The 27,797-nt window shown below is 46.8% G+C and overlaps 1 protein-coding gene across 1 annotated transcript; it reads right to left on the minus strand.

Annotated features, from left to right (window-relative positions):
- Window positions 1–27,778, minus strand: PECR (peroxisomal trans-2-enoyl-CoA reductase). The gene is made up of 8 exons (XM_019522644.1): window positions 27,646–27,778; window positions 26,562–26,695; window positions 13,034–13,199; window positions 7,627–7,708; window positions 5,290–5,386; window positions 2,006–2,113; window positions 310–421; window positions 1–169 (listed from the first exon to the last, which is right to left on the minus strand). The coding sequence occupies exons 1-8, from the start codon at window positions 27,773–27,775 to the stop codon at window positions 90–92; spliced, it is 909 nt and encodes a 302-aa protein (XP_019378189.1). The 5' UTR covers window positions 27,776–27,778; the 3' UTR covers window positions 1–89.
- Between the last annotated feature and the right edge of the window lie 19 nt (window positions 27,779–27,797).

Consider the following 27,797-nt stretch of genomic DNA (forward strand, 5'->3'; position numbering starts at 1 on the left):
TTAGCAGGATATCCAGCTTTACTGGGCATTCAACACCAAAATCTTGCCCTGTTAGCATCACCAGGGAGGTCAGGCAGAATCTCATTTCTTTATAGCTTTGATTTTGGAAATGCTTTTTCAAGCGCTCTGGCGTTCTCTCCTTCTGGTGCTGGAGGCCAGTTGTTATGATCTGTGATGCAAAAAAAAAAAGCAGCAGCAACAAAAAATACTTAATTCCTTTTCCAAATTAACCATTTATGTCCTCCCATTCCAAGTGGCACCCTGCCCAAAGTCAAGTCACTGCAGGACATTCCAATAGTTCATTTTTACCTGGTACATCCCAGAAGGAGGCATACAGTGTTTGACCACCATCCACAGTCACAGTTTCGCCAGTTATAAAGGAGGCAGCAGGAGACAGCAGAAAACACACGAGAGGGGAGACCTAATAAAGAATTATGGAGCTCACTGACTTTGGCCTGAGAGGGAGGCATGTGATACAAAGCTCCTTGAGGCTGACGTGCATCCAAGGCAGCTATAGCAACACACCCATGTTCTGTGGGTGCCGAGCATATGTAGTCATGGTTCATCAGTGACATTAAGCCAAAGTCTGAACACAGCCACCATCTAAATATGGTTGCTTACTGCAACAAGCCTTCTGAACTGGGCATCTGATCTGAACTTATCTTCTCTACTTCGGGCCAAAAAAAAAATGCAGCACGGTTCTTACTGACCAGACCATCAATTCGTAATTGGGGTTCGTGAGATCCCTTAAAAGGCCCAGCTCCCATGCTCCTCCCTCCGGGCCCACTCCAATGCACCACAGACAACCTGTGCCCACACCTGCTCCTCCGGGGACTCCTGCTTCTTTTGCCACCTCCTTCCCTGCCCAGCAGCCCCTGCACTCCAAGCAGCACATTGTGAAGTGGGCAAGCAGGGAATGCAGGGCTGCACTTTTCAGCCTAGCTCATCCCCCATGCTCCTCCCAGGGCAGGCAGGAGGAAGAGGCAGGGAACCCCGTTTGCCAGCAGGTGAGCACCCAAGGAAGCAGCTGTGGCAGTGGGGAGGGGGTCTCTCTCACCCCCTCGGGTACAGAGTGGGAAGGGATGAACTATTTTAACAGCTACATTTGTTTTTTCTTCTTCTTACGTGTCATTCTCTTTGTATTTGTGACTACTCCTGAAAGCTGTACGCAGCTTTGAAAAGCTCATTGATTTTATGTTTATGGTACACCACAGGTTAGGCTTATATTGGCTACTGGCTGATGGGAAGCATGTCATGTATCATACCTCCTGTCCAACAGCAGCTAGAGGAAAATCAAAGACATCATTAACATGGAATGACTTTGCCTTGGCAATCCAATCAGTATGCCAATGAGATTGACCAAACTCAGAAAAAAAATGGTGGCTCCAAGGTGTTGGGACTGGGTTTCAGGTACTCAGATTTAAGGGTCACAGCAGGATATGCTTTTGGGATCAAAAAGGAACCTTTTGACTCACAGATCTGAACAACTTAAAGAGTTTGTTCCAGGAACAGAGAACGTGAACCTGAACCTGGGTGCCACGCAATAAATAACTGCAGTGACCCCTGCAAGTGCACTCGCTCCTCCTATCCCCAAACTAGACTGAGGTGACACTAAATTCAGAAGAGTTATGAAGGAGTGCCAGAAGCCAGAAAAAAAATTGAGAACTGATGGATCAGACAATCAAGTGTAAAAGAGACCGAGTTTTTTCTCACCTTAGCCATCAGTATTTTCCATCCTCTCTCTCTTATTTAACAATTGCTTTAAGAAGAAACTAGAACTCTGTAGTAGTAACTGGTGTCTGTAGTGAATTTTCAGCATGTATCTAAAAGCATGGAATCTTTAAGCATTCCAGCAATTATTCTAAAGCTAACGAGCCTTGCTCAGAGCTCCCTTTCTTGCAATATTTTCTGTATCTAAATATTCACACATTATCATTCTCCATATAAAAAAAGTGCCAGAGGTACAGACACCTTAGCAATAAACCTATATTCTGAAATATCTTACCTCTTCAGGAACTCCCAGTCTCTTGGCTGGAATCTTTGAGGGATATGTTTTTAAAACATCATCAATGTGTTTATAGTTTGCAAAGGCAGTTTCTGAATATATTATTCCCTGTAGTAAAACAAAGCAAAATGAGACCAATGCAATGTTATATACATTCAAATTCTAACCTATTTAATACCCAAATGTTTTTATTGCATAAACAGTACCCAAGGGCAATTTTTTAAAATTATTATTAGGCTTGGGTATAATAAGATAGCTATTTGTATTGCTACTAGACTCTTCGCTGTCTTATTACTACAGCAGCAAAATTCTTATTGTAAGCCAGTTTTAAGATTTTGAATGGAAATACACTGGATTTCGTTAGTTAACCATCAGTGCCTCAATCTCACCTCAAAAGCTACACAAAGCTAGATAGACAGTAAGAACTCCAGAGACAACTTTGGGAATTACATATATTTAAAATTGTTTTTTACTGAAGGAGAACAAAAGTCCTGAACACCAGGACTTTAAGGGTTTCTGCCATAGATTCATAGATACTGTACTAGGGTTGGAAGGGACCTTAACAGATCATCGAGTCCGAGTCTTGTGCTTTTACAGAATGCTAGACAGGCTGAACTGTGCGCAATGGTCAAACCAGAGTCTCCAGTCAGGTTCAGAGCCCTGGTTTGTGCAGATGCATAGGAAGAGGCGACAGTCCCTGCTCTTAGGACTTTCCACTGTAGATTAAGGTGTGAGGGAAGATGATGGTAACAGTGGGAACACAGGGGTCACAGAAATCAATTGTGTGCATCGTCCTCATGTTTCATGTTGTTTTCTAGGGGGAGAGATTTTCTGAGTTAAAATGGAAAGTTTCTGTCATTAATTCATCAGGCGGGTATTGAAGAGTGATTAATGCAGGAGTGGGCAATTGTTTGGGCTGGAGGGCGACTTAGGGAGCCACGGTGAGCTGTTGCGGGTTGTGGGGGTCAACTGATCCTATCCGGCCAGGCCCGTCTGCCCTGCACCCACCACTGGGGGCATCAGACAGAGCAGGCAGCCATGGAGACTGACTTGGGACCCCTGCAGGCACAGCATACAGCCAGGTGGATGGGATGGGACTGTGGGCGGGCAAGGCGCAGCATCCAGAAGTGGGACGGGTGCTGTCACCACCCCTCGATCCCAGCCCCACCCGCCCTCTCCTGGACAGTGCTCCACACCTGCCTGCAGCCTCACCCCATCCGCCCAGTTGAGTAAGCCCTGCCCGTAGGGGTCCCAGGCCAGTTTTCATGGAGACCCTGCCCAGTCACTTCATACAGCGCCCCTGGTAGAGGGGGTGGGGCAGATGGGCGGGGGTGCCTGGGTAGCAGGGCCAGATCCAGTGACAGTGGTAACAGTGGCAGTGGCAGCCAGAAGGAGCCACCCCTGCCACTGGGGCTGCCGGGAAACTGGGTCTGGCCATTGTGCCACCCCAGCCCCACTGCAAGCCTAGGAGTGGCAGGACCAGCTGCATGCGACATAGCCTGGTCTGCCCCCTGTGCCTGGGATGGGTGGGGCCCAGGGACATGCTGCAGACTGGATCCCTTAGTGGGCTGGATCCAGCTCGTGGGACATTTTACCCACCCCTGTATTAATGTCTTAGAGAAGGAATGTGAACTAGCGCTTTTGGGGAATTAGAAGTAAAATATTTAACAAATAAGCATGTTATTTCCTTTGAAATCAGTCCTTGTTCTCTAATACATGTTTCTTTCATGACTTTGGCTTATAAATTGCAGTGAAAGTTTCCTGGGGGTTACCACAACGATTGTGTGGCCACAGGGATGAAGTACAGATGTCAAAGATTATCCTGACTGTCATGTGGAATTATTTAGTTGACATAGCAACAAATCCATTTTAGACTAGTCAGTAAATAACTGTTGTAAAACATCTGTACACTTGCCAACTTGTATGTTATCGGACGATCAGAGCAGCATGTGTCGGATAGATGACATGTTCTACAAACATGAGTATTGCAGAAATCAAACTACATATTGAAATCTTTATCAGAGATCCTGTCTGACATATGCATTAAAATGTAACTGAGATTATTAACTGGATAAATAATACCCAACTGAAAAAGGCAGGCAGACTCACAGAATGTGTTGCTGTACAAGTTGACCTAAGTTGTTATTTCCCCAAAATTTAATGAGCCTAAAAAAAAAAAAAAACCTCAGCGAAAAATAATATAACACTTAAAAGATTTCACTGACAAAAAGGCGAGTTAGGCTTCAAGGTCTTTCTTTACTCAATGAAACCTTTACTCAAACATGCACATCCATCTCTGAGGAACTTAGGCTCTCTCAACCTGAATGGAACAGCAGTCCACAAACCAACAGAAAGCAACTTAAGCCTCCAGTCATAAGGCATGAACTATCTGTGCGCAATCCAATACCAGCAGAAGAAAGGTTTCCCTGTTGACTGGCCAATTGATTAGATGTGACTTTTGGAAATAGAAAATAATGTGGATTTTGAACGGGAAACGTCTCCTTGTCCCACATATGCCCATCAAAAATAAAGTGTGGTTTAGGATGAAGTTTCCAAGAAGGAAAACAGTGCACCTACAGTTCCAAGTTAGGGCTAAAATGCCTCTCAATTCACAGCAGCCTGTATTACAAAAAGCCAGTCTTTCCATAAGACTGCTTAAACCAGTTATTCAACACATACCTAGTTCCTCAGGGATGTGATGAGCATGTTTTAGCTACCCTGTACATTGGTTTCCTATGTACATGTGTAACACTCATATTTTGCCTAATAATAACCCTACTTTCCATAGGGAAATTGAGACAAAAAGAAAATAAGGGACATGCTCCAAGTTGCACAATGGAAGCAGAAGTCGTTTTTTGGCTCCCAATCCTGAACTAGTCTCATGAATCCATCCCGTCTCCCACTCTTTCTATACAGAAGCACGAGCCCAGAACTGAGGTAATCACTACTGAAACATTGAGCACTGTGTAAATGTTCATGATGAGCATTTGAAAAGCACATCTCCCTCCCCTCTTAAGTGTCTTTCTGTTAAGGAGAAAAAGCAGAGGTGCGCCAAAAAACCCTGGATGTGGAAGTGATAACACACAAATTATACTGGTGGCACTCAAGGAGGCTGAAATTATCAAAGCGGTTTTTTTGGTTGGTTGGGTTTTTTGGTTTTTTGTTTGTTTGTTTGTTTGTTTTTTAAACATCCACCACTGCCCTATGCTGGCTTTTTAAAATCTTAACCATGGCCATGTCCTGTTGGCAAGTCTGGTCACATAGCCTGTTGTTACAGTACTTACAGGGGCAACACAGTTGATTCTCACTCCTGCACAGGCCCACTCAATAGCTAAACTCTTGGTCAGGTTTTGCACTGCAGCTCTAGCAGCTCCCGTGTGCCTATCAGAGACAGAAGAATCAATGTCCACACGTAACACAGAGCCTTGCCTCACCACACCCTGACAAATTAAAAAAAAAAAAAAAAGCCAGATTAACACAGGTACTGTTTAAGGCTGGACCAGTCCCTTAGGGAGGAGCATATTCTACCTTATGAAGCAGACATTAACCAACTTGGCACCCTAGAGACGGGCAAAAGTCAAGAGACAGCTTAGGTGAAAAACCAGAGGTCATAAGATGGCAGCAAGAGATAATATGAGGAGGAAATCCCAGTGCACAATGCAATAACACAGCTGGGCAGATAAGCTGCAACAAAAAATATTTCTGCTGTAAGCTGGGGCCTCATCAGCTGAGGCTGCAAGCAGGAGAAAGATCTGGGTATAATGGCCAATCACAGAACAACTACAAGCCACTACTGTGATATGCCTGTGAAAAATAATCCTAATGGGTCTCTAACAGACATAGGGAAGTATTAATGCTGTTATGTAAGGCCCTACAGAGTCCTTATCTGGAATACCACATTCAATCCAGATACATCATGCTTGATAGAGATGAATTCAGACTTTCGCAAGTGTACAGAAGTGCTACCAGAATGATCCAGGCCATGGGAAAGCCTGAGAGAAAGATATGAGAACTTGTCTTGTTTGGCTAGAAAACACAAAGGCTGAGAGGGGATATCACTGCTGGCTCTTCTCTCAGTGTATTTAGACATTTATGCTAGTGGAAAATGCTGACAAAAGCCAAAACACACACATGCATATAAAATAGACCACAAATACACTCATGCAGAAACTCAGAACAAGGTTCTGGAATAGCTTTCCCATATAAGCTAAGGGAGAAAACAGATTCCCTAGTTAGAAGACTGGAAGTTGAAATGAAAGGGTCAATATAACCTAGCTGCCTGCAATAACATCAGCTGGACCTAATGACCCAGGAGGTCCCTATGATCCCAAGTCAAATGCATTGGAAACCTGGAAGTTCACTGGTCAACAGGTTTGCTCATCCAGGCCCAGAAATGGAGTTCATAACTGACCACATGAACAGTGTCCTGAGACCTGCTTTCATCTTTTTTTTAGGAAATAAGATGGGATTCAGGCAGTCCAGCTTTGGGTTTAAACACAATTGTGGTAGTGAGGTATCCTCAGTGGAAGCTCTCGCAGGCTTTTCCAGAGCAGAGAATTTCACGCTGAGGTTTGAGCACCATCTTGTGGATATTTTAGATCATCTTTGTGATCCTACAACAGGGATGGCCAACCTGTGTCATGAGAGCCACAAGGGTACGAGCAGCCTGCGTACGTGGCATGTGGGTGGATGGGGAAGGGGACGGGAAGCACAGCGGCAGATATGGTAGGAAGCAAAAATCAGGCAAGGAGCAGAGGGTTTGGAGCTGAAAGCAGAGCAGCACATTGGGAGAGGGATTGGAGTGGCATTTGGGGAGGGTAAGGGGCCAATTTCTGGCACACCTGCTAAAAGGTTTGGCACCCACTGGAGTACAATCAGCCAGTTCGGGGCTTTTATAAAGAGCTGGGTCAGGAACTGTTTTTGTGTTCTACAAATTTAAGATTTCAAGTTTCTAATCCTGAATCAGGTCAAAAAAAAAAATCTTGAAAATGTTTGCCAAGGAAAAAGTGTTAGGAACAAAACATTTTGCATTCGGTTTATTTTTTAAAATATAAAAAAGATTCTATTTAAAAACAAAAACTAGTTCAAGTGGATAAAGATGAATATTACCATTTAGGAAGCTGTCCAAATTGTTCTGACAATTTCAAAAAGCTTTCAAAACGTCTTCAGCCCTTTCTCACAAAATATTTTAATTCCAACGAGTCAGGATTTCCTGATGGAAAATGCTTCAATTCTCTGACCCTCTCTCCTCTCAGAAAGTAAAAAAAATTATGAACACATTTACTAAAAGCCTGCTGATCCAGCTGCATGTGAGTATGCTGGTCTGCAGCATGCAACAGGGGAGAAGGGAGTTTCGTTTCATACAGCCTAACGTTACCCAGCTCGAGAGCCAGCCTATCATCATAGCTTCCTCTGAACTCCAGTATTTGCACATAGTCAGTCTAGTTTTAAAGACATTTGGAAGGAATGTCAGGGCAGAGCAATAACTACACTTCCACCCCTTCCTTGCTTCTGAGCACATGCAATTATCCACTATTCAAAAAGCAGGCTCTGCTGGGGACATTCAGCTGAAAGTTGTAACAATTTCCAGGTGAAAAAGGTTTGGAAATAAGTGGTCTCACGATAAACCAGGCATCCCAATTCTTGTGGCAGCTACAATGTTGACAATGGCTCCTCCATGCTCCTTCATCCAGGCATTGTATACTATAGAGAGGGAGTAAAAATAAGCTCATTAATATCTGAATCTTTTAACAAGAATTTTTCTCCCACTGATGAGAGCAAGCTTCTGGCAGCCACAACTCCCATGTTCCCCCCCACAGCTTAGCTGCATTCCTGAAGGGCCCTGGAGAGGTCACCTACCCTTTTTAAATGAGTTTTATCATTTGTGAAATGGAACAGCTAGTGTGATGCTTTCCAAGCACTAAGGAGTTACCTTGCTTGTGGAAAGTCTGAGATCTTAATTTCTACCCTGTAAATATTACTCCCACTGTCCTAGGATCACACAGCACCAACTTTGAATTTAGCCTCACATTCCTTCTTTCACAAAAAGCACTATGTCTACATCTGTGGGGATGGAATCCATCGGATGAAAAACATTTTGGACACAAAATGCCCAGTAAGTTCAACGTGGGCAGAAGCCAACTTTTACTTTCAGCAGCTGCAAAAACAACTTAGGAGTCATCTATCTTGGATCTAGTGCTCACCAGCCAGGATGAACTTGCAATGGAATTATCGTAGTACGAGAGATAGTCTTCCTGATTCTAAGGAAAGGAAAACACAAAAGCAGCCAAATGAGGAAGAATGGCTTCAAAGAGGCAGACAACTGACAACTGACTCAGAAAACATTAAGTCAAATCCTATGGATAGACAATTCAGGAGTTTAAAGATGGCTGGCAGTTCCCAAGGAATACAGCACTAAAGGCTCATTGTCAAAGTATGCCAACACAAGGGAAAGCTAAGAAGGATCACAAGAATGAAGGCAGAACTGTTCAATGCTAGCTTCACATATAAAAAAAAGCTGCAATCAATCAGACAACTAGCAACATTAATATACACGCCAAAGATGATGAGATTCAATTCATGATAAGTAAGTGTGGCAGGGATCTTCTGAGACATATGAATGAATTTAAGCTAGCAAGGCCTGATACCATTCACGCAAGATGCTGAAATAATTACCATGTTTACCCAAGTCCAAGACAACTTTGAATCTAAGACAACCCTTCCACCCCAATAATTAGATTATAGGCATGAAAAATTATAAGTTTGTCACAATTTTTCATATGTAGAATCTAATTATCGGCAGGCTGTCTTAAATGTGGCTCCTCCACCGCTGCAGCAGGAAAACAGCAGAAAGGGGGAGGCAATAGGCAAAGTAGAGGCAAGGGGGTGGAGGGTAGAAGCAGGGGGAGTCTGCATCCTGCCCCTTATCCCCTGCCCCCTGGTGACTACCCCTCTACCATTTACCCTCTTCTGTTGCTTTCCCTCCTGATTCAGGTACAGGTGGAGCTCCAGAGTGTCTCCTGCCCCACACTGCAGGGAGCAACTGTGCCAGGAGCCCAGTTCTACAGTGTACAGTTTCCTCCCTCCCTGCACCGCTCCTCTCCCCACTCCTGTATTTCCCCTACACAGCTGCTCCCACACCTCCCAGCTGGAGCACTGTGATGCCCAATTCTAAAATGAGGCTTTGTTTTCCCCATAACAAAGGGGTACAAACCTCATCTTGGAATTGAGTAAATACAGTAGCTCAAAAAAAAAAAAAAGGACCCTTGTAACAACATTTGCAAATTCAACTGAAAATCATATTTGCAAACTCTTTGAGGGCATGAGGTCCAAAAGAACTAGCGAAGGACTAATATGTTGTCCCTTTTAATAAAGGAGGCCCAGAAAACTACAGACTGTCATTCTGACTTCAAACTTAGGAGATGACTAGCACAAACTGAAAACAGTTGATCTGTAAATATTTGGAGGATGAAGGGCATGACCACTAGCAGCCAACGTAGCTCTGTTAAGACCAAATCAGGTCAAACTATTTCCTTTGTTGACAGGATAACCCATTTGGGGACAAGGAGAATATGGTGGACATAACATACCTGGACTTCAGGAAGGCTTCTGACATGATGCCACATGCCATTCTCATAAGTAAGCAAAAGAAATGGGAACTAAATTGAATTACCATCAGGTAGACTTCAATTGTTTGAATAACTGCAAGCAAAGGGTAATGTAAATGGATCAATGTCAGACCAGTACGAAGTCTCAAGTGGGGATTCACAGAAGTCCATTCTTGTTCTTCTGCTAATATATTAATAACTTGGAAGAAGAAGTAAAGCATACCCCAAATCAGATATGTAGAGGACACAAAACTGGGAGAGGACACAAATGCTTTGGAGGGCGGGATTTAAATTCAAAAGGTATATTGAGAGAACTGACTGGGCAACTGAGAAGAGGATAAAAATGAACAAGACAACAATATAGCAGGCTGCACAGTGGGAAGGAAAATGAAATGAACAAATACAGAACGGGGGCGAACCAGTGTGGCACAGACTGTGATTCTAATAGATCACAACTTCAATGAGTTGGCAGCATGATGCTGTCACACAACAGCCAATGCAGTTTTGGGAGGCATGAACAGAAGCACTGTATGCAAGACACAGGAGGTGACAGTACCACCTATACTTAGCACTAGTTGGCCCTCAGCTGGAACACTTGATATAGTTTTGGTCCCCACCTGTTAAAAAAAAAAGATTGTGGAGAAACTGGAAAGGATCCAGAGGCAAATGGCAAAGGGACTGAAAAGCAAGCTGCATGAGGAAACATGAAAAGGAACCAGGTAGCTTGGAAAGATTAGCTGGACATGTGATAGTAATTTTCAAATATCTGAAAAGTTGTCAGAAAGAAGATGGAGGAAAATCGTTTCCCCTTGACACAGAACACTGGATGCATGGCAGTGGGTGTGGATGGCAGCAGAGCTGATTGAGAACCCCATCTCAGGGAAAACTTCCTAGCTGCAAGAAGAGTAGGACAGTGGTAACAGTTGCCTTGGGAAGTTGTGGACTCTCCTTCATTGGAGGTTTTCAAGAAGAGGCCGAATAGGTATTGTGGTGAAGTGGGGCTCCCCGCCTGGCCACAGTGCTAGGTTCCCCACTTGCCTTTGGGCACGCCTCCCACCTGACTCGCCGGCCACACCATGCTCTTATTAATTAGGATGTTAATTAAGTGGGGGGCTGCCCATTTTATGCCCCAATGCCAGGGGGCGCTATCTGCAGCTCTGAGCCTTCCCTACACTGCAGCCCATGCCTCACAGATGGCATCCAGCTGTTAGTCACACCAGCCCCACACTGGGCTCCGGAATCCTCCTATCAGGACCCACCTTTGATTCCTCCGCTCAGATGGCCTACTCCGCCATTGTTCGGGCTGCTGAGCTCTCCTCTTGCGTGTGGTCCCCCTGGGACCTTCGGCCACACAGGCCCTGGCCTCACCTCCAAGGCCAGGCGGGACCCCAGGCCCTCTGCTCTGGGCGTCCCTTGCAGTGGGCCCCTGGCCCTTTTGACCTTCCTGGTCCTGGCCCCAGCACTGACCAGTCAAGGAGGTACTCTACCTCCGGCCTCTCTCACTAGCCCCACTCTCTCTTAGGTCCACCTTCCTGGATGTGGGAGCTGGGGTACCTCACACCATTACTGGTGCTCCAGGGTCTCACAGGGGACTCTCACTCCACCCGCCCCCCATAAGCAGCAGTTTGTGGTGCTACTTAAGATCTTACTTTTGACCCACGCTTGGCCTCCCAGCAGTGGAGGACTTACTGGAGTCAGGACTCGCCCCCTCTCTCTTGGGCTGAGCCCCCTTTACTTGGCCTCTGGCCCAAACTTCAGCCTCAGCCGTCCAAAGACTTACGTGGGCCTCCTCCCCTCACCTGGGGCTCCACACCGCCCCCTCCACTCGGGTCTACTCATCTCTGCCCCCTTCACTCAGGCTCCACACCACCCCCTCACTTGGGGCTACTTGTCTCTGCCCCCTTCACTCAGGCTCCATGCTACCCCCTCACTTGGGGCCACAGGGGCTTCCCTTCCCGGTGGGCTCAGGTGGCCGTAGCCATGCCTGGCCCCAACTACCTTTTCTCAGGGTCTTGAACCCCCCACAGAGCTCAGGTGGCCACAGCTGTGCCTGGCCCCCACTCTCCCTCCTCGGGGTCTTGCACCCCACAGGGCGCAAGTGGCCACAGCCATGCCTGGGCCCAACTGCCTCCAGTGTCACGCAATGCGCCTGAAGGTGAGGGCTAGGGTTAAGGTGCCCCTACCCCCCTTTCACCGGGATGGTAACTGGCCTGGCATTTCCTGGGGGCTCCCGTGCCACTGAGAGCCCCACCAGGTCACACACTCCCAGCACGGTGCAGTTTTAGGTCATGCCCAGGACCAGGAGCCTCCTGACCATCCCCTACAGTTCCTGCCCTTACCTTCAGGATGATACACAAAGCCTCACAGCCAGGCAATGTTACAGCCTTCCCAGCCAGCAGGGAACTGAGCTCTTTATATAGGCAGCCAGAGATCTAAAATGGCTGCCTTAATCAAGCACCTGCTGGCTGCTTAGCTTTGGTCTTAAAGTGGCAGGCACCAACAGTGCCCTGCCACACACCTTCCCCCTTTAAATGGTACCTAGGGGCTTTCCCCTGCTGCTCCTCCAAAGTAGGCTCCCCTCAGAGCCTATGAGAGCCCTAAAGTGGTGAGCACCCCAAAAGGTGCTCCGTCACACACCTCCCCCCTTAAAATGAGATCTGAAGGGTTTTAGCTGGCTCCCTTCCCTGCTGGGCTCTGCCCCAGCCTACTGCGGCCCCTACCACGTGGTGGGCAGCCCAAAGGTACTCCGCCACAGGTATCTACTGAGGATGTTTTAGTAAATCTTGCATCCGTGCAGATGGTTGGATTAGATGACATACGAGGCCACTTCCAAACCTAAGTTTCATATAACTGACTTACGAATATATTTAGCTTAGGATGAGATCTATGGAAACAGCTACCCAATGCGCATGTCTACGTGTATGTTTTAATGTGAATTAACCTATTTTAATGTGCACTAAAACATTTTGAATATGCCTTAAAGCATCACCAAATAAGCCATGCTATTTAGTTAATATGCATTAAAATAAGCTAATGTGCATTAAGTGTCACTTAATGTGTATTAACTAAAGAGCATGGTTTTTAAGATAGGCTAATGTGCATTTTCCTAGTACCTCACAATAGAGGACATTGATACATGAGATGCAGGAGGCTGTTGGAATGCAATAATTACCACGCTCCAGCAGACTTGATTAATTGAGTCTGCTCTGACACGCCATCATCACAGCGTGTCAGAGCAGCTGCCAGACGTGTACAGGTACCCGGAGGTACTAGATTTAATGTGCATTAACGAACGCACATCAATGCACATGAAGATGTGCCCACTGTCATGCACCTGTATGGAAAGCAATGGATGGGAAGAAATTAGGCAAGCTTTTAAATTATTTGCTTACTGGTATTTCTGCAAGTGTTGGGTGCTTACCTGCTTTGCAGCAGTAGAAGGTCCCAGTCAGATTAGTTTCGATCACAGCATGCCAGCCCTTTGACCGGATAAGCTCAGCAGGACTCGCAAACTGGCCTCCTCCGTTGTTCACCAGGAAATCGATCCTACCATGCAGATCCAGCGTGGACTTCACCAGATTCTCCACCTAATAAACAGCCATGTTGGCTATGCTATGAAATGTCAATCAGCCTGCTCATCCCATTTCATCCAGAGTTGCCCCCCACTTATCCTCTCCTACTACATCAAAGCACAGGTTCTTCTAGGCTCCAGCCTTGCAGCTATACCCACCCCAGCCCCCAGCTTTGAATGCAGCTTGACAGCTTTAAATGGCTAAAAAGAATCGGGCTGAGTGAGCATTCGGATGGAAGATCTATCAAGAACAATTCAAGAGCTGCACAAAGCACCAGGATGTAAATAAATGTGGAGCTGTACTGCTGGAGGTGTGGGATTTTTTTCCTTGTCAAAATATAAAAGTGAGACATGCTCACTAAACTAAACATCATTAATAAATCCTTGGCACTTCTCAGGAGAGCAGGGGGGTTTGCTTCAGGATTCTGGTGGAGCACAGCAGAAGGTAGTTATGGCACTTCAGCAGCTCAGAGACAGATCAGTCCAAGTCTTGGGCTAAACAGTGAAACTTCTGCTTCAGTCTCCTCTTCTGAAGAGTATCACCATCCACATATGCACATTTAATGCTCAACAGAACTTTGCAGAAGGGTGCTTTGAGGATTTAGGTTTTACAGGAGCATACCTATCTTTCTATCGCAAAAAAAAGAACAAGAGACCTTTTGAATAACTGCCCATCAAAATCAATTATTTTACTCCATTTTTTTCCACTCCTAATTTCAAAGCTATTGTAAAAAGGTTCCGAGGGCTGTTAATTCTCAGCCTAGTAGAGGATGTAAGGAGTTGATCTGGCATCTCTGGTCATATAAAACAGAAGAAAGAATAAGTAATGAGACAATGTTCTGCTGACCAGGCAGATTCAAGATGACGCTCTTTCCTCAGTGGGCCCACACTTGTTCTTCTCCCTTCCCAGACACTGCTCTGGTAATGTATTGCAACATCCGAAACACAAGAACAGGCAGTGTGTCACCTAAAATCTCGCTAAAGCCACAAACTTAATAAAACATCAACTCAGCAAGGAAGCCAGCAGGGGGAGAACAGAGAACAGAGTCGGAAACCCTGCAGGTGGGATGCAGCTCGTAGGGCCAAACCAGTTCAACACCCCTGGGGTACACTGGGCACATCTACACGTGCACTTTAATGTGCATTGAACTATTTTAATGCACATTAAAGCATCGCAAAAAAACCCTGGCTAACGCACATTAAAACAGGCTAATGCACATTTTTCTAGTACCTCACAATGGAAGGCATCTATACCTGTGCTCTGGAGTGTGTGTGGCGGGGACAGGCTTTAATTAGAGCAGTTCCAAGAGCCGCTCTAATTAAGTGCCTGCAGCGTCAAGTGTATTCCGTGTCCTGCCCTTCAAAATGGCAGCAGGGGTGCCTGAACTAAAGTTTGTTCGACAAGCTTTAGTTAAAGCGCCCCGCCGCCATTTTGAAGTGCGAGGACACTGAACAGATATGACACAGAGACTGCTGGAGTGCGTTAATTAACATGCACCAGCAGGCTTGATTGAGTCTCCTCCCAGACATCTGGCTACGTACAGGTGCCCGGAGGTACTAGATTTAATGCACATGACTTAGAGCACATTAATGAACATGTAGACACATCCACTAAGGAGCTAACGATATGAATAGCTGCATCAATTTTACCGAAAAGTTGATTTTTAAAATTGCTACACAGTGGTACAAGAAGCTGTGTGGACACTTAACCTTGGGTTATGCCAACTTAGTTTACAGTGGGTAAGTCGTTTCTGTTTAAATGAAACCTAAACAAGACAGTTTTTATTTAAACTGAGGGTTTTCAAAGGATATTTTACTAGATCAGTTTAAGCAGCAGTTCAAATAAACCTTAGAACCAAAGGCCGCTTGTACACGTGATGGGGGTTTAGTTCTCCCTAAATTGAAACAGTGCGTCTTTAATTGGTGGGTTTTTGTGTCGATTAAAAGCCAACTATTTCAATTTGGGGACTTCAGTCACTGTTATGGAACAGTGATGGCCCACTGGCAGCTCCCCCCCAGCTCCACCAGAAAAATAAATACATAAAAAAAAAAAAAGCAGTAAGGGGCCCAATGCTTCCCCGCCACCCCCAGAGCCTGCTCACCACTCCTGTGGCTGGGGGTGCAAGATGCAGAGTGGCCCGATCCTTCCCTTTGTGGCGGCAGTGCTCCCCAGGCAGCAGCCGCCTGCTAGCACCCTGCCCAGGTGGTCCCAGGGGGGCGTCCGTCACCACAGAGGCGAGAACCAGGCCCCCCCACAGCTCAAGGGCTGCGCACCCTGGCAGCAGCTCATGCAGGCAGGCTCTGCTGAGAAGAAAAAAAAAAAGTGGCAAGGAGCTCATCTTTTTCTTTTTTTCCCCTCCCGGAGCCTGCCCGACGCTTCCATGGCTGGGGGGCGAGCTGCTGGTGGGCTGAGAGGCTCCCGAGCTGCAGGGGGCCCTGTTGCTTCCCTCCATGGCAGTGGTGCCCCCCAGGGCCACCTGGGCAGGCTGCTCACAGGCAGCACCTGGCCTGATCCAACGATGCACAGCGTGCTGGAAGCCCAGACGTGCTCGGGGAAGCTTGGGCTTGGTGGGCTTCCAGCACCCCGTGCATCATCCCTACCACCTTTCTGCAGCCTGGGACCACCTGGGAATGGGCCGACTTGTCCCGGGGGCAGTGTGGGAAGGCGGCAGGAGGGTGGCAGGGTGGGTTGGCAGCCACAGAAGCCAATGGAGACAGTGCACAGGGCACTGGAAGTCCGCCAAGCCTGAGCTTCCCCAAGCACACCTGGGCCTCCAGTACCCTGTGCACCATCCCCACCACCTTCTCCAGGTGTATTGCTGCAATTTGTTACGTAGCAAACTACAATACTTTGCTACGTAACAAAGTCATTTAAAGGGAAATATGCTGCTGCACACGTACGGCGTGACGAAATTAAAACGAAATATACTGCTGCAGGTGTAAATGGTGATGCGGTTAAAGTAGTGCAAAAGGTCAATTAAGATGCTTTAAAGGCCAACGTTGTCACGCGGACATGCGCCCAAAGAGAGCTGCCAGCTTTATTTTGAAGAATAAACTCACAAAATTAAAAATAGATTGTGAAGAACACAGAACCCTGTTCAGACCCCACCTTGGTGTTATGAAGGGGTGAGGATAACTTACTTCCTGGCAAAGCCATGTCTGCTTCTCTACAATACATGGACTTTTAAGAGAAAGAAGAAACTAATGAGATGAAGAGAGCCAGCCAGCCACAGACAAACAGGGAGACCTGAAAAATGTAATGTGTGACTTGCTTTCTGACAAGCATTTTTAACCAAAAGTTGCTCTCAGATTTATATGGCTCATTATTTTGTCAAAGCAATAAATGCAAATAGTCCAGTACTCCATGACACAGAGAAGGCTGACAGCCTCTCCTGTCCCAGCCTAGAGGCTTTGATACTTTCACACTGTAGCTGCCCCCCTAATTAATTCACCATGAGTATTATTATAAAAGCAGGAGGATTTTAGGGCTCTTGGAAAAAAGGAACCCATTGCTACCCACAGGGGAGGAGCAGCCATGGTCAATATTACCTCACTGGGATGAGACCGAGTCCCTCTCCAAGTCTGTTTTCCCTAGAAGACATGTCTGCAAGACATCCAGCTGGTTGTCTACCTGGGTTTTGATGTCAGGGGCTGCACCAAATCTCTGCACCCAGGGACAGTTTTTGCTGGATTGGAGGCAAGGAAATGCAACGCTGTGTATAACATAATAAAAGTGGCTGATTGATCTCAGGCAGGGTGCTCAAAAGATGGGCCCAACTGCACTGAAGGTATACAGACCTATCCTTTAGCAAGCAAGACAATCTCTTTAACTTCTTGGATGGGGGAAGAATGCACCAAAACCCTCCTGGGAACCCTGGCCCTAACTCAGAGGGGAAGGGAGCCTTGATTCCTTCCTTTCTCCATTGCTGCACGGGTGATGTGCACCTCTCCCTTCCTAGTATTTAAAGAGGCAACATACAGCCTCTTCTCTTTTGGTGGTCAAGATGTGGAAGGACCGTGGAGCACCCCATCCCTGCCACCCGAGGATAGCATTCGTGAGCTAAGCACAGTTGGGTTCCTGGAGCTTGGGAGAGGGTTTGATAAACGGGACCCACAACCGCTTTGTTTGAATCTTGGCCAGAAGAAATCTGAACCCCCCTCAGGCCTCTTCTCATGTGTAACATCAAGCGTGGCACTGATTTCATTACTGCTTCAGGATGTCGGCAAGACCCTAACTGGTCCCCACAAACACTTCAGTCCAAAAGGAAAGTCATAAGAGACCAAATTTAATGTTCCAACCCATCACGAAGGCAAAGTAGGGAAAGCCCAGGTGCTCTTCACCTAGCAGCATTCCAACATGTCCTAGTGCACTGCTTTGAACACAAAATCTGCTAGATAGAAAACTAACTAGAATAGGAGACAGTGAGGAACTAGCCTCACTGTTTTAACCACAGGAGAACCAACAGGTTCTTCACTGTTTGACTGCCTTCAACAGCAAGCAAGATTGTTTCTTGTACATTAAGAAAAAATAAAGCAAGCAGGTCCCCTGGGTAAGAGAATAAAAACTTGCATTAATTAAGTTATTCCCAAATTTCTCCCACAAGTCCCTTGCAGCAGTTGTTTAATACACCTCCAGCTCTTCGTAGGCTGGAAAGAGCTCTGACATCACAGATAAAAAGCTACATGCAGAGACCTGCTTCCTTTAAAGCTGTAGGTTATCCAGTTTCAAAGCTGGGCCAACAAAAGGAAGGAAAGCTGCGTCATCGTCAAGCCAGGTGGGCTATTTGGAGATGAGGCACAGCAGGCAAAGAGGTCTTTGGCAGTTTTGAAAGCAGTTTCATGTTCTGCCTGACTAGCAGTTTGAAGTAGGACATTTTTTTTGGCTTCTGTACAATGAAATGAAAAGGTGAGACTAAAGCAGAAGTGGCTTGCTCCTGTACCTCTTTTGCTTGGCTTTATTTTAAGTTACAGGAAAAAATTATTTGTCCAAAGGTTTAAACTGGAGATGTTACCAAGAAGCCTCAAATGGCAGCAAACATAGGTAATAGGTCATACACTTCTGTACTCCATTAGGGATAATACTTCTATCCCTTTATTTTTGTAGAATTGTTATAACAGGTCTTGTGTTGTACTCCCAACTTTACTCAGTCTCATCCACAGGGCCAGATGTATGCGCTTCCTCCTCCCCAGGGTTCTCCATGTCTGCACTGGATCCCTTCTCTCAAGATCCTACATTTCAGCCATCATCTTTTAGGTTGAGGAATAGGCAAACTCTGAAAGCAGTCCCATCACTACCCTACAGACAGATCAGCTACTAGCAAGCACCTTTCACCCTAATCCCTGCAAGGTGAAGACGTGAGCAAAGACAAAGGTATTTGCAGCCACTGCTTTTCTGAGGCAATATCAGGCTTACCTTAACTCCCTGCAAATACAATTTAGAAATGGAAAACTTGACCTATAAATGTCTTGTCAAATCTCAGCCTGAGGTTAGCAAAGAACAAGGGACAAGTTGCATCTGCAGAATGTATGCTGAAACCTGCCTTGCCCTGCCCTGTTCACAATATCCTCAGTACACCTACCAAGTGTCCTTGAAAATCATGTATTGTTATGGAGGAGAGTACACCCTGTTCTGCTGTGTTCGTATCAGAAAGCAAGTGGAGAAATAGGAGGGGAATCTGGAAAGAGCCAATGGGAATGATCTGAGGCCTGGAACACACACCGCACACCTAAGCATGATCTATTTAGCTCCTCCAAACTTCCCACTGGCTTGATTATGGTTCTGAGTATCTACCTGGGGAGAAGATATCTAAGGAACACACTATCACTCTTATATTCAAAGCTGTAAAAAGATCCAGCGTCTGGAAGGTGAGGCCAGACAAATTCAAGCCAAACATCGTTGGCAATCCCTCAGTTTGTGGATGATCTCTACCATGCTCATTGATGGGTCTGGAGGTGACTTAAGAGCCTAATCCTTGAGTCACAGACCTATCTGCAGAAGTTACAAGTCTTTCCACAGGGAAGCATACGCTGCTTTACTTCAAAACCAGGCCGCTGCTTGGTTGAGGTTGCGGCGCTGTTGGAGTCAGTCAGCAGCCAGCTCCTCACAGCTGTTGTCAGCACCTGTTTTCTTGAGTCAAGCCTTCAATGTGTCCTTGTAGTGAGATCTCAGGCCGTTACTAAGCTGGGAGCAGAGCACTTGTTCCAGGAGTCGAGAGTCAGACATCCACATAAAATATCCAGTCCAGACAAGTTGGTGCTTGAGGACTGCCAACTCACTGTTGGTAATATTGTCTCCAGCAAGGATGCTGGCATTTGTGTGGCAATCTTCCCACTTGATGTGAAGGATTTTCAGGAAGCTTTGTTGGCGATTCCTCTCCAAGTATCTTGAAATGTAGGTGATCTACTATCATCTCACATCTACAGAGGAGAGTGGAAATGACTGCATTATAGACACGGATCTTGATTTCTTTCCAGAAACTGTTGAATAAACACACACCAAAGCTATTTCCCAAAGGAGGCACTTGCACTCCAGATGCTGTGCTGGATCTCCTCCTCAATATTCACTCACTGAGAGAAGGAGCTACTGAGTTAGAGGAAGTGCTCAACTACCTCCAGGGTCTTTCCCTCTATGGTAATTTGGGGGTGAGCAGGGTGACATTCATGGACTGGAGCAGGCTGATAGAGCATTTCAGTCTTCTCAATGTTGAGAGAGAGGCCCAAAGTTTGGTAGGCTTCTTCAAAAAGATCCAGCAGTCTGGAGGTTTTCCTCAGTGTGTGCAAGGATGATGCAGTTGTCAATGGACTAAAGGTCAAGGATGGCTGTTTTGAGTACTTTGGTCTTTGACTGAAAACATTCCAGATTGAAGGGCCCTCCATCCATCCAGTATTTTGTGTCAACTCTAGAAGGAAGGTGGTCCTTAATGGAAACCAACATGAATGTCAAAAAAATGGAGAACAGAGTTGGAGCAATGACACATCCTTGCTTGACTCCAGTTTGGACAACAAACGGATCTGTCTCCGATCCATTGCATAGGATGGTCACAGTCATCTGGTCGTGAAGAAGTCTCTGGACCTTGATGTACTTTTCAAGACATTCAAATTTGGCCAGTAGTAACCACAAGGCTTTGTGATTGATGGAATCAAAGGCTTTAGTGAGGACAATGAAGGCCATATGAAGGTCTTGATGTTGTTCCTGACACTCTTCTTGGACCCGGTGGGCAACAAAGATCATGTCAGTTGCCCCACAGGGTGGCCTGAAACCGCACAGAGATTCTGGCAGGACTTCTTCAACAAGAGGTAGAAGACAGTTCAGGAGGATGTGGGCAAGGATTTTCCTGCTGTGGAGAAGAGGGCAATACCTTGATGGCTCCCAAAGAAAGACATGTCCTTTCTTGAAGACAGTCATAATGATTAGGCCTGTGCGAAACAGCAAGTATTCAATTCGGATTTGGCCGATTTGGAGGGAAAGTGATTCGATTCGGACAAATTGGATCCAAAGGTTTGATGCTGCTTCACAGATTCGGCCATATGCTAAACAGGTAGCAGTCCTCAACGCTGGACACAGCTGCCTCCAGCTGGTAAGTCTGTTGTGGTGGGTGGAGGAGGGAGGGAAGGGGTGTGGGGGAGGGGGAGGGCAGATCAACACCACTACAGCAAGAGGGGGATTGGGGCTGGGACCCAGGCTGGGGCAACACTGCCCAGGGAGGGGGTGGGGCAGCTCATGCTACTGCGTGCCACCAGCCTGGGAGCTGCTCGTATGGTAGCTTGTCCAGCGGCTCTTGCTACTGCTTCCATCGCTGGTCTGGGAGGGCATGGGGTGGGGGCATGTGCCCCAGGATCTGCATGGGGCAGGCAGGGCCGGGGCTGCCCCAGGTGAAAAGTGGAAGGCACTGGGAGTGGATGCTATGCCCCCTGACTGCTAGCCCAGCCAGTGTGGGGCTGGTGAGAGCCCCTGTGCTGCCTCTGGACAAGCAGTACACAGTGGTGGGAGCTGGCCTGGTCTCCCCACACCTCATGGATGAGCAGCAGCTCTATCTTGTTACCACTTATTTTTGATTTCCCAGATCCTCCTTTGAGCTTTGACTTTGAGGAGCCAATACATCCCCTTCTGCTGAGATGAGGTGTCATCTTGCCAGGCAGAATGAACCCTTCTCTTCTGATCAAGGAAGGCTTGGCTCTCAGCTGTGCTTTCATCAAACCAGCCTTGGTGTTGATGGGTGTTAAAGCCAACAGATTCAGCACAGCCCATATGAATGGTGGTTTTAAACCCCTTCCACGGTTCCTCAATGTTGCCTTCATTTGTGGACAGGGCAGAGAACTTTTCATGACGATGCTGTTGGAGATCCTTACAGACCATAAGGTCTTGAAGAGATTTGGTGTTGAGAGCATTGAGAGCACTTTGTATTCTTTTTGGCTGTTTTTACTGTTTCAGAGCAAGCCAAATGCGCATAAAGGATCTGACAAGACAGTTATCTGTCCAGCAGTCATCGTTCCTTACATGGCTTGTGTGATATGAACATCCATTCAATCAGAGGCAGTAACAGTAACACAGTTGAGGAGGTGCCAATGCCAAGGGTGTCTCCATGTGTTCTTGTATTTGTCATCACGAACACCATCTTCAGGCAGAGTGACAAGAGCATGCTCCATGCATTTGCTCATGAGAAGGACGCTGTTGGGGTTGGATTTCCCTACTCCTTCCTTCCCAGCGGGGCCACTCCAGAGTTCCAGGTCACATCTGACTCTGGCACTGAAGTCACCTAAGAGAATGATTTTGTTCTCCTTGCAAATATTAAACAGAACATGGTCAAGGTTGGAGTAGAACTGTTCTTTGACATCAACGTCAGCATCAAACATTAGGGCATACACACTAATGACAATGGCATACTGGTTGTTACTGAGTTTAAGACAAAGGGTCATAATAAATTGTTTGTTAAATGCCCACAGGGAGCTCTGTCAGTTGACCAATGAGCTGATTCTTGCTGGCAAAGCCAAAGCTGCGAATACACCTGTCCTGGACCGTCTCCCCTTCCACCTTAGCCTCCACCCTCTTCCCACAGCTGGCTCTCATCTCGTCTTTTTTGTTTCAGAGCTGCAAGGTTGATGTTGTATCTTATTAGTTCTCTGGAGACAATGGCAGTTCTTCTTTCTGGTCATCCATTGTCTTGGTTATCCATCAAGGTGCAAATGTTCCATGTTGCAAAAATCATCGTCTTCTTGTGATGTTTTTGACTGCTGAGAGTGATCCTGTAAGATGATGTTATCCAGCCAGGAGCAAAGAAGACAGCTTAGGTTTAGGGAACCTTTTTTAGCCCTTTTCCCAAGTGAGATGAGCAGAGGGGATCCAGGACTGCACCTGTCTCAACCCAGGTGCAAGACAACCAACAGGCTACCACTACCTGTGAACAGATTCGTGGCTGGAGACTGCCAAATTCACTAGTCCTGCCTTTGTCACTGCTGGTTGATTGCCGCAAGTTTTTTGGAGGTTGGCACAGAACAGCATGCTGTTCCCTGTGGTAGAAGCCTGTGCATGACTTTGTTTAATGTGAGGAAGCTGGTGCACTAAAACAGCAGCCACAAGATCTTGACAAGGTGGAGATCTGATCCCAATGGCAAAGGAGAATCCTAGACAACAGGAGACCTCCATCTTGCTGCAGCCTTCTCCTGTGTTTACAGTTACTGAGATCCTGATATCATCTTCTGCCTGATCTGCCACTGAGAACTTGGGGTTAGATTGTGGTTTGTCTGGAACCTCCCCTCAGGCTTGTTTGTCAGGAGTGAGGGACTCCAGGCAACATAATTCTGAGGGTCACTGGAACACATGAATCTTCACACCACTGCTAGGTCTCAATCCATGGAGAAGCCAGACATATGACTTTGTAAAAAAACAAGCAAAGAAAAATTATGAACTATCAGAACTTAGAACAAAGATGTGATGGATTCTCCATTGCTTCAAAACACTTTGATCAGGAAAGATACCCTTCTAAATAGCACGTCTAATTCAGGTAAAAGGGACTGAGCTTGATGCAGGAATTACAGGGCAAGAATTCTGTGGTCCATGTTAGGCGAATGGTTGAACTAGACAGCCCAAGAAATGTCATTGGTAATTTGCAATAGAAGAGCTGGTGACCACCACTTAGTCAGCATCAAGTGGTTATTGCAAGTGACACGGAGCCCATCACCTGTGCAGGTTCCCACCTCTTCTAGGGAGTCAAGGTAGGGCCTGAGTAAGGTATTTGATTTCTGTACACCCTTCTTTAAGAATAAAACACAAAGTCTGCCACTTATTAGAATCAAAAGTGCTCTGGCCAATGCAATTCTCATAACCAGCAGCAAAATAAAGCAAAAAGCTTATGTGGAAACCATGATCACGAGTGCCCAGTAGTTCCCAGCCATTGCATAACACACCAGTTATACAGTGAACATGCATAGACTAAAGTCTAATTAAAAAAAAAACCTGGTACATGTAGAGCACAGGTTCAGATTCTTGCATTAATAAGCAGCTGATTCTATTGAGCAAGATTCTAATAAGAGGCCAAAAAAAAGCCCCTGGTACAATGATTTTGGCATTTGTTTTTTGGGCTTCAATATCAATTCTTTTAACAGTGCTGGCATTCTTTGGTCCTTCAAAAAATGGTTTTTAAAATTAGGTGCCTAAAATTATGTTCCTAATCCCATATTTAAAGCACTTACACAGATGACCCAATTTCCAGGAGCATACCACCATCGTAGATGGATGGAAAATTAATGTTCGGCTTGTGGACAGTTCTAGCTGTGGATAGTCACTAAGTATGCTGCACACACTTTGCAACAAAACACAGATGTTAACCAATGTGTAGCTCAGTTTCCATTTGACTCCAGCATTCACATGCCCCTATAGCAGCGGTTCCCAACCTTTTTAGACTCAAGGCACTCCTTACTAGACACAAGGCCCCCTCAGGAAATGTCAGATCTTACCTTTCACTCATTTCCCAACCACAGACAAACAAAAGATTAATTTTTATATATGTTACAAAGTACTCAGAGACCTTAGCAGCTCGGGATGTTTTTGACACTATGGATTCCTATTGGAAATCTCAGAGTCCATCTTGTGAATCGCACAGTGCTCACACACCCAGTAGTGCTAATATTGCACAGCACTCCCTAGCAGCCTTAAAAAGATCTCATGACACTGCCAGGTGATGTGGCACCATGGCAGAGAATCACTTCAATTAGCTAAAGCAACACTTGTTGTTTGTCCTACTAATCTTAGCATTGCTGCTGGTGGCAAATTCTGTGCTAAAATTCATAGCAGGTGGAGTGACAAACACTCCCTGCAGCCCTTTAGGGTCCAGCTCCTCCAGAGGTGAAAGGCACAATATGCCATTTTAAATATCTTATGAGACAAACTATTCTGTTCCAAGAAACACATGATTTTTGTACTCTTTTAGGCTGGCTGTTTTATAGCAGGAAAACTGACCAGGTAGGTTTACAATTTAGCTATTAAAGATCACAATCGTTTCTTTAAAATGTTGCTGGGTTTTGCTATCAAGGCTTTGAATGGTTTAAAAAAATGAATAACCCAAATGACCCACTGATGAGAAAAATATTGTGCTAATCTGATGAGCTTGCTCAAGACTGCATTAGAAGAAAGGGCAGGCTTCAGTCATCAGACTTCCATGTTTAGTTATGGCAGCAATAGCAAAGAAGATCATTCAGACTCCTCAAAGAACCAAAGACCACAGCCAAAATACATCCCAAATCCTACATTACAAGACCCTGCACTCTGCTGAAAACTGGAAAAGCTCAAGAAAAGAGAACAGAAGTCTGGGCTGAGAAATTAAGATGAGAATGCTAATTGGAGAGCACTATCATCTGTCCTTCCTTCCTCAGAGCTTCCAATTAGGCTTTGCAACACCGTATAGCATCCACAATCACTTTGTGGCCCACAGAAATTGGCAATGCAACAGTAGCATAACTAGAGGGGCGAGTGAGGCACCAGCCCTAGGTCCCAACTTGGAGGGGGCATAAGAATGCTTCCCCCCAGCTCCAAGCCTTCACTATAGCACGTGCAGCCTTGTGCCCAGTACGGTATGGAGGGGAGGGGGTCAAGTGGAAAGGGCTCCCTCCTCCTGGAATTTTTGCTGCAGGAGGTGTAGCTCCTCATCTAGTTGTGTATCTGGGGGAAAGGACATAGGGGGGAAAAAGAGCACCAGTGTCAGCTCATGGACAGCCCCTGCCATGGAGGTGCCACAGCCAATGTACAGTGAGCTACCTCTGGTGCCCCGTTTACTCCCACCCCCTGCCCCAATATACTACTGGGCAAGGAACTGCCCCTCCCATGGCAAAAATGCTGAGGGGGTGTGGGGGAGGGAAGGGGGCTATTCCACTCAACTCTTCCCCCATATGCTACTGGAATGTCCAGCTTCTGTAGCTATGCCTGCCATGGCAAATACTCTGGTAGGGGCAGGGAAGGATTTTGGTGCCCCTTGTTGCAGCCTGTGCGCTGAGGAAGCTGGAGCAGGTAAGACTTTAGCACTCTGCCCAGGGTGCTACAGAAGCTCAATATGCCTCCGATGCAGACTTCAACCCACTAGCTAACCATTAACTGGACTGCAGTTGCCCGTGTCAAGGGGATCATACTAAAGAAACTGCAAAGAACTAGATGCTTTGAGGCTTTAGTATCACTGGCAAACATTTAGGGGGAGCCAAAGAAAACCATCTGAACTGCAAACATTTCCCTGCTCCAAGGGAGTCAAGTAAAAAGAAGTGACCCTTTGCTACCTTCCATTTAAACATCCCTCCATACTAGACATCACCACAACTTCCCTTTAGGTAATGAAAAGAAGATTTATGCTCCCCTAAAAAATGTTCAGTGTCATTCCTAAGCAGGCTAGGCATTCCCATACCCAATCTGGAGCAGATTAAACTAGGTTTGTGGCTCGCCTGGCCTGACCAAAGTTTGTTCTCCACAACACTGTTCAAGAATAGCCCTGAAATGCCCAGTTTTACTCCAGCCTCACAGAGGATGTAAGCAAGGCTGGAGGTTTAAATACAGAGCTTCAGACCCACAGAGTTAAATTGAGAGGTCCAGAATTTTATCCCGTGGCTTTATGCCCCCACATTCTTCTGCAGCACTAAGCAGAAGCCACACATGGACATCAGGCAGGGACATCCAATGCAATCCTATCTTGCAGTGACAGACAATCTCCAGGAAATGGCTGTTTCAGCCCCACCTGCCTTTGGTCACTGCATCGAAACTGTCTATTTAAGAAATGCGACAATGCACCCGCCTGCTGTGACCTTCCTCAGAGGGAGGTGAGTCTTAAAAAGACCCTCTGACGACTGAGCACCAGTCTGCTGTTGACATTTGAAGCGGGATGGTGAGCTTACTGTACTTTACCTCCTCCTCTTTGCGGATGTTGCACTGCATGGGGGTCACTTGGGCTGGATATGGGGAAGAGTTTTGATCAGTCAGCTCTTTGGCAGCAGCTTTTAACCTGTCCAGTTTGCGAGAGGCAATAACTACATTGCAACCTGTGGAAACAAAACCAAAACCCCTTTAGACAGATGCTACGCATATGGAGCTGCTGCATGAGGCATTTTGTAACATGGGTCTTTTATAGGACAGCCACTCGTTAACCATTGCTAGACGATAGGCATGCCGTTAGAGATCAGCAGTCCTGGGCCCTGCGAGCCCTCAGCCCTTCTTTTCATTTGGGAAGTTCAAGAAACAAGGAGCAGCAGAGGCAAGCTGAACACGGGGGCCCAAGGTACCCGAGAAAGGACAGGAAGAGAAGGGAGCTCGCGCTTCCTGGCCTGCCCAGTTCTTGCATATTCACCCAGAATACCATCACGGCAGCCCAACTCATACCAACCACAGTGCACTTTTGCTTTGTGTGTGGCATTATTCACTGTGAACGAGATGCACGAACCCAGTTTTGCTATAAAAAGGGTACAGAAGTGCCTTGCCAATTCTCTACTTCGGAGAATCAGACAACGAGGGTTGAAGGGAGCTCAGGAGGTCACATCAAGTCCAACCCCCTGCTCCAAGCAAGACCAGCCCCAACTACATCATCCCAGCCAGGGCTTTGTCTACCCAGGTCTTCAACACCTCCAAGGATGGAGAGTCCACCACCTCTCTGGGGAGCCCGTTCAGTGCTTCACCACCCTCCTCATGAGAGTTTTTCTTGACTCCTGATTTTCCCCACTCCTGCCATGGGCCTGGGTCTGCATGCACTGGCGCTACCGGGGCACAGACCCAAGCCCAGGGCGGGAGCCCGCGGGGTTTGGTCACCGACCAGGACCTGGTCTGAGGGAGGGACTTGCTCCTCACCTGCCCCACCCCGCCCCCATGATATCGGGCCCCGCCCCTTGTCACTGGCAGGCAACACCCCACGGGCCCCGCCCCCACGCCACACCTGCCTCCCCATTGGTCCTACCCCCTGCCACTCCCAGGCTGCACCCCTACAGGCCCGGCCCCTGACCGAGGTGGTGCAGGTCGGCGACGATGGCCTTGCCGATGCCGGTGCCGCCGCCCGTGACGATGGCCACACGCTGCTCGAACAGCCCCGCAGCCAGCGCCCGCACCCGCCCCGCGCCGCCCACCGCCGCCATCTTAGCGCCAGCCCCGCCTCTC

The sequence above is a fragment of the Gavialis gangeticus genome, unplaced genomic scaffold, assembly GCF_001723915.1.
Source record: "Gavialis gangeticus isolate Ggan-Ray unplaced genomic scaffold, GavGan_comp1, whole genome shotgun sequence".
NCBI lineage: Eukaryota > Metazoa > Chordata > Crocodylia > Gavialidae > Gavialis > Gavialis gangeticus.

Excerpts from the sequence above, each read along its gene's own strand:
- PECR (XM_019522644.1), bottom strand. The coding sequence starts at position 27,775 with ATGGCGGCGGTGGGCGGCGCGGGGCGGGTGCGGGCGCTGGCTGCGGGG. Across the intron at positions 5,387-7,626 it reads ATTGGGATGCCTGGTTTATC|GCACACGGGAGCTGCTAGAG; the intron begins GTGAGACCACTT and ends TGTCTCTGATAG. Across the intron at positions 170-309 it reads CTCCTTCTGGGATGTACCAG|ATCATAACAACTGGCCTCCA; the intron begins GTAAAAATGAAC and ends TTTGCATCACAG.